Source organism: Phoenix dactylifera, chromosome 16, assembly GCF_009389715.1.
Source record: "Phoenix dactylifera cultivar Barhee BC4 chromosome 16, palm_55x_up_171113_PBpolish2nd_filt_p, whole genome shotgun sequence".
NCBI classification, from domain to species: Eukaryota; Viridiplantae; Streptophyta; class Magnoliopsida; order Arecales; family Arecaceae; genus Phoenix; species Phoenix dactylifera.
The window spans coordinates 13,224,017-13,234,321 of NC_052407.1; the positions used below are offsets into that span (position 1 = coordinate 13,224,017).

The following is a 10,305-nucleotide window of genomic DNA, read 5'->3' on the forward strand; positions in this document are numbered from 1 at the left end:
CAGCGTGGCCTGAGTGCGGCTGTGGCCTGGGCTCGCCAGCCATGCCCGGGCGCGCCCAGCAGTGGCCTGCGGCGTGCTTGGGCATGTCTTGGGCGCGCTCGTGCGTGGGCACGGGCGGGGCTTGGTTGGGCACGGGCATGGGTGACTTGGCCGAGTGGAGAAGAGCTTGGCCAAGGCTAGGCCAAGCATGGAGGGGCTTGGCCAAGGCTTGGCCAAGAGTAAATGGGCTTCGGCCAATGCTTTCCAGCAAAATAGTAAACTCATACCTTGGCATGTCCTTTCGTGGTCCTCCTCCGGGCCGGTATTTCCCCTGGTTGAAGGCCCCGACGGTGGCGCTTGCGAGGGTCTTCAACACAGCGTGCCCGTGCGCCCATGCGGGCTCATTAATGCCACATGGTGGCATTTATCCCGCACGCGGACGCGAAAATCGAAAGAAAAAAATAAAAACTTACCATTCATACCAAATATTCGAATCAAATCTTTCTTATGGATTCAAATTCTTTCAAATATTCAATTCATCTTATCAATCCTGAGCTATGACCATATCTTTCCTGCGGCAAGATCATAACAACGGCTTATCTTCTTGCAGTGAGCTGTGCATCATCTTGCAACAAAGTTCTTCAGGACTGCGTATCTGTTTACGGTATGTCGTTCATCATCTTGGACACAACCTTAGGACAAATCATATACCAACGTATTAAGGCCTCATTGGCGGAATCCTTAACATAGCTAGGTCGAAATTCAAATAGTTCTAGATTTCATATTTCAGTTCTAAATCATGCATCTCAAAATAATCAATCACAATATTCCAAATAACATATTCCGTAATATACTATCCATCAAATTCATGCATCATGAATAATACTACTCAAAAGTCATGAATATAATAATTTAATAATTACTAATAAATTTAAAAAAAAAGTGAAATATTACTTACCCTACGAACGCAATCTAACTAACAGATCTAATTAATCTCAAAAATCCTTCTCGGACCCTATATCCAAAATTATATTTTTCATTAAAATTTCATCAGAATTATTTTTTTAAAAAATAAAAATCTTAAATTCTATCATCCTTACAGGGTTGATCAAGCAGGAGTGTCCGACACTCCGGTCAGTCTGATCAAAGTGAAATTCATCGAATTATGCTCGGACTAGGGTACAGATGGTTCAATAGAGATCGAGGAGTGGTCAATCAGATCGGAAAGAAGGAATGAAATGAAAAAATCCAAAAAAAATAGAAAAAAATAGAGCACCGATTCTTGACATAAAATCGGACGATCCTGGCCGGAATCAGGGCTTTCAAGGACCACAAAAGAAGGAGAGAGAGGCCAACTAAAGGTTGTCGGATTCTTACCTAGCTTCCGGCGACAGTTGGCAGCAACAACGGCATCAAAAGTGGTCGGCATTCGAGGAGAAAATCATGAATTCGGGCGACTGTTGATTGGGAACTTGGGCTATCTGATGGTGGAAAAGGGATGAGGAGGAGCTCTAAATACGCTCGGCCGCAATCAAAATCCAACCTGGAGTCGGATTCTGTCCGCCGAACTCAGAGGAAGAAGACTCCATCGAGACCTCTTCCCCACACATGCCACGCACGTGCATCAATTGGTTGGGCCAACTCCTTTGGGCAGATACTCTGGGCTGGTCAAATGGATCGGGCTCAGATACTTGGTATCACATTTCTCCCCCTAAAAAAATTCCATCCCCAAAATTTTCTTTCCTTGCGCTTTCAAAAAGTTAGAGATACATAGTTCCAATCTCATATTCAAGTTTCTAAAAATTCTGTTTATCAGCACAACTTCATCATTAGTTCTTATCATAAGAATAAGGTCATATACCTCCAAACTTGATTCTTTTTGTAGATGATGTAAATCAAACTTCTCTCTTATAAACGAAAATCAACATCTTAATTCTGAATAAGAATGTCAAGTTTCTTTGTCAATATATCACTGCTCTTGATTAATCGATCTATCACAAGATTAGATCATAAACAACTTCAATCCATCCCTAATAGAATATTCATTAAGGTCGATAGTAACCTCAATCTCTTTCAATTAAGGCTGCAAATGGGTCGGGTTGACCTACTACCCGAACCCGAATTATCCATAAAATGCGCATAAAGGCATCAGCCAAGCTAACATTACTGCATTCTATGCTCAAGATTTTACGTAAGGATGGGCATTGTGTCCTCATATTTTCTCAAATGACAAAACTTCTTGATATACTTGAGGATTATCTGACTATAGAATTCAGTCCTAAGACATTTGAAAGTGGATGGTTCAGTGTCAGTGGTTGATCGTCAAGCAGCAATTGCCGTTTTAATCAGGACAAAACTCGATTTGTATTCTTATCATCCGCACGCTCTTGTGGCCTTGGGATAAATCTGGCCACAGCAGATACTGTCGTTATATATGATTCAGATTTCAATCCACATACTGATGTACCAGCAATGAATAGAGCACATAGAATTGGGCAATCAAACAGGCTTCTGGTGTACAGGTTCGTGGTACGTGCTAGTGTCGAGGAGCGCATCTTGCAGCTTGCTAAGAAGAAACTGATGCTTGGCCAACCATTCATGAACAAGTCAGAATCTCAAAAGGAAGTGGAGGACATTCTTAGATGGGGAACAGAAGAACTTTTCAATGACTGTGATGCTGTAGATGGGCAAGATCCAAAAGAATCTTCTAGCAGCAAAATTGATGCTGTATACCAGGATAAATGCACTGATGGATGCACAAAGATCGTGTGGGATGAAAATTCAATTTTAAGGTTTCTTGATCAGTCAAACCTTCAGCCAGCAATCTCTGAAAGTGCTGATGGAAAGTTAGAGAATGATATGCTTGGTGTCGTAAAGGTGAGTTGTAAGCTTTCTCTGGTGCAGTAAAGTGCTGATCATTTACCCAACAATCGAACCGAACTTGACTCAGACCCGAACTGGACCCAAATATTTTGGATTGGGACCGGATTATACATAGACTCGATCCGACCCGAATGACCTCTTGGGTCAAAAATTGTAGCCGTGGACCCGATCCAACCAAACCCGAATGACCCATTGGGTTAGGTTCGCGTCTAACATTAGAACCCAAACAAGAAACCGGGTTGGGTCGGGATCACTCGTGACTCGGTCCGACCCGACCCATTTGCACCCTTGCTTTCAATCAAATAGAGGGTTGATATTAATTGAAGTACAAGCTTCAGATTTAGAAGGAAAGAGGTCTACACCAAAATATTCCAGCACCAAGTTCAAAAATCGATAATCCACTAATTCTAGTCTCAAGATGCTAAGAATTTTCTTAGCACAGCATAAAATTGGAGAACCTAAGATAATACGGCGACATCCAAAAATCAAAACATTGTCCTTTCATTTAACAAGAAAATCCTACTATATAAAAAACAGATTAAGTCCTTTATTATTAAAACTTGTCGAATCAAAAAAATAATACCTCTGACCAACTTAGAAAAATAATTCAGACCACTATGTTTTGCTGTGCCTATGATTGAGACCAGGGTATGCCGTACCGGCCCGCACCAGCCGGTACGGGCCCGTACGAACCGGTCCAGCTGGGATCACCGGATCAGTGTGCAATCCAGTACCGGAAGCTTATCGTTAGAGAACCGACCAGTACGACTGCCGTACTGGTCGATACCGATCGTGTACTGGTGATGTACCAGTGCGAACCAGGTGGTTGGCACCGATATCATTTTTTTTAATCACAGCGCGCACGCTGTGGTGTCATTCGGGCCACGCACTCCCTCGGTGAGAGCGAGGAAATAAGCTGATCAAAATTCATCGCCGTGGTTATTCAATATACAAGAATTTATATTTTTGAATCGAGGGTTCATAATATAAGACTTATCTGGTCTTATCAATTTTTCGAATTTTTATTTATCGAATAAATCATGAATTTAGCAGAGTATTAAATCATCGAAAACTTACAGCGGCTTGCCAAACAAAGGCTAAGAGAAAAAAAAGTACAGGTATGACAGGCATAACATCTACGATTGGATTTAAAAAGGCATAAGCTTCGGGCAATTTGGCGAAGAAAAAACTACTCGAATAAAAGACAGAATTAAGACAGATGCAGATTAAACTAAAGATATTAAACATAACAAAATTTCGTTCTTGTAGATTAGATAATTTTATTCTGATTGAGTTTTTTTTTATAAGGGAAAAAAAAGATAAGTCAAAAAATCTTTCTTTTTCTTCGAACTCTCCCAAATAAAAATCCTTCCTTCCATTCTCAAATGAGAATACAAGGAATTCCATTTTTATACAATATCTTAACTGAATTCCATGTAATGATCAATGAATTTTTTTGATTCTATATCTACATGTGTTGAATCCTAGCAACAATATATTCCCAATGTATTTATTGGGTTGGGATTGACGAATAACCAATACCAATATTAATGTTTATTAGTGTCGAATAGAAATTCGAAATGGGGTTATCGACCCAAGTCCATGCGTGGACGTGAACCGAAAAAAAAGGGCCCGGTTCCTACCGGACCGGTTCCGGTACGAACCGGTCTCAAACCGGTCCGGTAGGCAACCGTACGCCTACCGGTACCAGTTCAGCATACCTTGATTCAACCATCAAAATTCTTTGGATTCACTAATAACTTTTGATCAAAATACTACTTTGTATTATGCACTAAACTGATCAAAAATTTGAATTTCCAAGTAAAGCCCAAAAAGAAACTTTTGATTCTCGTCTCCTAATTTACCTCGAGCACATCCATCTAGATTAACCCTCGAGTTAATTGATACATTCAAAACCATCATGTAGGCTAGTTACTATAATTCAAATATGAGTTAAATCTTAATTCTCTTGTCAATTTAACTAGACGATTTCAGGTCAAACTCTTACAAGTAAAAACAACTAAAAGAATTTTCTTAATGCTCCACCAAACTAGAAGGCTTTAAATCAACACGAATGAGTAAACCGACTCAATCATCTCTCCTAAAGTTTCATTATCGAGATCTTTAGCATTTATGAAAAATCTTCTATGATAATCATGCAAGACTTAAAATTTCAAATTCTTCATGCAAAACTAGATTTCATCCGCAACCTCAACAATATTGGCAAAAGATTCCTAGATCAACTTAACAAACCAAACTTTGAATTGAAGTTTATTACACACCACAGTCTCCAATAGACAAATCAGATATATTATTTGGATCCAAAGATGGTGATAAAAATTATTAATAATTCTACCAAGATGAATACTTTATAATCTCAAAATAAAATTAATTCTTCAATAAGAAAATAACCTTTTTGCATATTTTTCTTCTACATGCTAGTTTCATTCATAATCCAAACACAGATTCAAACTCGAAGAATATTCCAATTGGGTACCATAAAAATTTTCATAGCCGAAATCTTAAACAACTTTGTATGAATGGATCTTAATTTGCCCCTGGAATTTTTCTTCAAAATCAAGCAATATCACAGTTACCTCCATATCAATTTTTGAGTTTCCAAGTTGACTTAAATAACAAATAATCACAATGCATGATAATATTCCATGGTCAATCCTCTTGCACTTAATTTAGATCCAAATCTAACTAAATATAATTTGATTCCTAGATTGCCCAACCTTCCATCATGTGTCAAACCTTATAAATAAATTTTATCATAATTCCTTGGTAACCTTTTCATACATAATCGCAAAGGCTAAATAGAAAATCTTTAAAGTAGCTTACAATGCAATCGACATAGATTTACGTCCCAATATCTCTACTCTCTAGTGTCTACCCACCTACACTCATCCTATGCCAAATTTTCTTGTCTTAGAATTTTATCCACTTACGCTTTGATACCATTTGTAACAACTCAGAATCTCACCTAAAAAAGCTAGCCGGAAGGTATTATTTAGGTTCTTTGATCCTATATAAGTATCCAAGATCGACCAGGAATAACCGATATAGGATTAAACACGCGCTCACACGAGTCCTCACATGTTCCTTCCGTTTAAGCCTTGGTGACCTTGCTAGGCTAAGGGTTCAAATTCATTCAAATCTAGTCACGAGCACCACGAACGGCTCGTGGTCAGCCTCCATAAATCCATATTGCAGTTTTTCTAGTCCATATACGTCACAGCCAGGTCCCCTCTTATACCATTCTGTCACGTCCCCAACCTGAGTTCACGAACTGGAGGTTCCCAACAAATATATAAGGCATCTCAATATGATATCATAAGTATGTAGCGGAATAATTTAAATAATAATATGCATAGCTTAATATTTAAATATCTCATGATTCTAATAATATTCTAGGATAGTACATCAATTTAAATAAATCCTAATCTAAGATAATTTGTGCATCTGCTAGTCGCTCTCCTATATTGAAAACCATGATCAGGCTAGTTCTCTGAATCTATAAAAAATAAAAAATCGTATAATGAGCTAGACAGTTCAGTAAGCAATGATCACTTTAGCCAAATAAATCAGGTAATCAAATAGATAATAATTTGCAGAAAATAAGCATATATGCAGTACTAATATATGAATCAAATCTTTTTTAAAATAATAAATTTTTGTTCATGAATTCAAATTCTTTCAAATATTCAATTCATCTTATTAATTTTGAGCTATGACCACATCTTTCCTGTGGTAGGATCATAACAATGGCTAATCTTCTTGCAGTAAGCTACGCATCATCTTGCAGCAAAGTCCTTCAAGACCGCATATCTGCTTGCGGTATGTCGCTCTTCATCTTAAACACAACTTTTAGGGCAAATCATGTATAAATGTATTAACCCCTATTGGCAGGATCCTCAACATAACCAGATCGAAATTCAGATAGTTCTAAATTTCATATTTCAATTTTAAAATCATGCGGTGTCAAATTCAATCAATCATATGCATAATAAGATCATATATCATCTTAATATTTCAAAATAATATATTCTGTAATATACTATCCATCAAATCCATGCATCATGATAAGACCACTCAAAAGTTATGAATATAACAATTTAATAACTGCTGATAAATTTAGAAAAAGTGAAACATCACTTACCTTGCAAATGCAATCCAAGTAATACATCTAATTGATCTCAAAAAAAATTTTAGAGCCCAATATCCAAAAATTAGATTTTTTATTAAAATTTATCATAATTATGTTTTAAAAATAAAATTTTAAATTCCAACATCCTCCTAGGGCTGACCAAGCGAGAGTACCCAACACTCCGGTCTGTCCGATCAAGATGAAATTCATCAAATCATGCTCGAACTAGGGCATAGATGGTTCAACAGAGATTAGAGGATGATCAAATCTAACAATATTCGGAAAGGGCCAAGATGGGGGCCGGTGTTCCATCCATCGAACATAGATCAAGGCCCTTCATCAAGGTCAATCCAAAATCACTGTGAAGAGTCCCTACTGGATCCAACTACCCTAGAGAGAGTAGAGAAAAGTCCAGATAGAGAGAGAAACTTTGTAGAAGGAAACAAAAGAGAGTAAGGATGAAAAAGAGAGAAAAGAGAGAGAAAAAAGCTTCTCTCTCTACCAAGGAAGAGGAGTGGCTGCTGGTGGAAGACGAGAGGCCCAGGGAACACGACCGACCAATTGATGGTCAGCGGTCGGTGGTAGCAGGTGGCCAGTGGCGGAACATCCAAAAATAGGAGTCACTACCCCTTACATCATGTAATCGAGGCTTTCCAACGGTCGAAGCCTCGACCACGGCTGCAAAGCATCGTGAGGAACCAAACGGAGGCCTTGGTGACAAATCTGGCAGCATCATCGGCTGAAAAAGGAATAAAATTGAAAAAATCTAAAGAAAATAGGAGAAAACAGAGCACTCATTCTTGACAAAAAATTCGGCGATCAACCGGCCGGAATCAGGGCTTCCAAGGACCACGGAAAAAGAAGAGAGAGGCCAATTAACGGTGCCAGATTCTTACCTAGCTTCGGACGACGGTTGGCAAGAGCAACGATGTCAGAAGTCGTCGGCATTCGAGGAGAAAAATCAAGAAATTCCGGCGACGACGTTGATTGGGAAATTGGGCTCTCCGATGTGGTGGAAGAGGGATGAGGAAGGAGCTCTAAATAAAGCTCAGCCGTGATCATAATCCGGCCTAGAATCGGATTCCGTCCATCAAACTCGAAAGGAAGAAGACTCCCATTGAGAGTCCTCTTCTCTCCTCGCACGTGCCACACACGTGCATCAATTGGTTGGGCCAAATACTTTGGGCCGGTCAATGGACCAGTCCCAGATACTGGGTATCACAAAAAATGTGATAAAAATACTGACTAGTATGTTGGGTATACCAGATTACCAGGCTTGATGATAATGGCCATGATACATATACATATAGCAATATATATACATATAATATACATATACATATGCCTATACATATACATATACATATATACATATACATACGTGTGTGTACTTGCATCATATTGGTAAGTGCCCAATACATATACTTTTGGTTTTGTTAGACACCTAGATTAGCTAAAATAGTTAAAAATCCTTCCTTAACAGCATCTTTCGTAAAATTTTTCAGATATCAGTTTTGGTAAAAGAACATTTGTACTAAAACTTCCTAACCAAACAGCACCACAAAGTGACTCCAGAAGCAATTGAAAATATGGCTAGTATGTTGATACCATATCGGCCAATATCCTAGAATATAATGTGGTTTATAGCAAGCTTGATGATAAGAGCCAAGATACATATACATATACTTATGCATATACATATGCATATATGCATATGTATGTGTGTGTGCATGCATTGTATTGGTGACTGCCTGATACCGATTCAAGTCAAGAGCTCGGCCATGACGGAAACCATGCTCACCATAATGTCCTGATATTCAAATAGAAAATGGTTTAAGGAGTTCTGCACCCTAGCATAATTTATGAATTCTCAAATCTACAACTCAATTTTGTTATATTCTTCACATCCTTGTATTTGAAAACCACAATAGAAGTTCAATTTTGGAAAAATTTACAAATGACAGTTTTTTTCCTTCTTTTGTCCTTCTTCTTTTCTATTCATTTTGGAGAACTTACAGGTGGCGTAGTTTAGTGCATAGACCTATACCACCTGAATTGTACATACTTCATGAATAGGTGCTGTTTGGTCATCAGTTTTATCAAAGTTGTTTTCAGAAAATCAGTTTTGTAAAAAACAAAATTTTGACAAAACTGGGAGAACCTGATTCGAGTAAAATGAACTCCAGGTCTCTTATAAAACCTATTTTTGTGGTTTTGTGAGATACCTGGATTTGCTAAAATAGTTTTTTTTAAAAAAAAAACGTTTACTTAACAAAAACTTTCATAAAATTTGGCAGGTATCAGTTTTAGTAAAAAAAAAAAACTGTTACTAAAACTTCCTAACCAGACAGCACTACAAAGTAAGGGTAAAAGCTAATGACTTATGTTTGTGCATATTATGATCCTAACGTTTAGAAGCTGATGACATATTTTGAGAATTGGATGATACAAGCACCACATGATATGAATTAGACTCCAATATATGGAGAAGCTTATACTCAAAAAGAAAGAAATTAGCCGGAGACATTTCAATATCACTATAAAATTGATCAACCTTGCTTCTTATATCAAAGCAATAGCTGAACTATAGAAATTGACCAAAGAGCAAATCTCGCGCGGTCAGGGTGAAAGCTTACATACGTACAGACTAAGAAAGGCACTTTGGAACCAGTCAGCCACTGCACCTAGCTATATTTCCAAAATTCCAATCTTCAGATGACTATTAACGGAGCACTTAATTCACTGTCCAACATACACTTGAAGTAATTTTCAATATAAAAACTGGCAATTTTCTTTAGATCCCAATAACGGCTTAATCCTTTACAGAAGTAGAATAATGGCATAGCTGAAGAATTTGAAAGGCAAAAAGCAAAACTGAAATGAACAGCTACATGAAAACCTGTGGGAAGTTCCGGGAACTAATAATATTAGTAAAGGAAAAATGCGGAAAATTTTTGGAGGGGCTTGGAATAGGACCTTTGGTGGAGCCGGTGATGAGGACATTATAAGGGGGAACCATGGGTTCGAGCGCTCCCTTATCCGCAGATTCCGCCCGGATTCCCCTGAGATTCCGGCGCCGAGGCCCAAGATTCCAGCCGCCAGGGGAGCCGGCAGGGGAACCGAGGCTCCGCTGCAGGCCTGCCGGCTTGGAGAGCGGGGCGGGGCGAGCGGCGGGGCCGGGACGACGGGAGTAGGAGAGGGAGATGGCGTGAAAGGAGACGGAAGCCATAGAGAACACGCCTGTGGACCAGGATGGCAGGATATCTATTATCAAGATTCCAAGGGGAGGGAGG

The 10,305-nt window shown here is 38.7% G+C and overlaps 1 protein-coding gene across 1 annotated transcript in view; it reads right to left on the reverse strand.

The window, feature by feature from the left end:
• The window catches only part of LOC120104100 (chlorophyll(ide) b reductase NOL, chloroplastic-like), a 42,075-nt gene extending 31,770 nt beyond the window's left edge, over positions 1-10,305 (reverse strand). Inside the window, exon 1 of the mRNA XM_039114632.1 lies at positions 9,989-10,305. Within this exon, the coding sequence (XP_038970560.1) occupies positions 9,989-10,241 (253 nt within the window). The 5' untranslated portion in view covers positions 10,242-10,305. The remainder of the gene's footprint in view (positions 1-9,988) is intronic.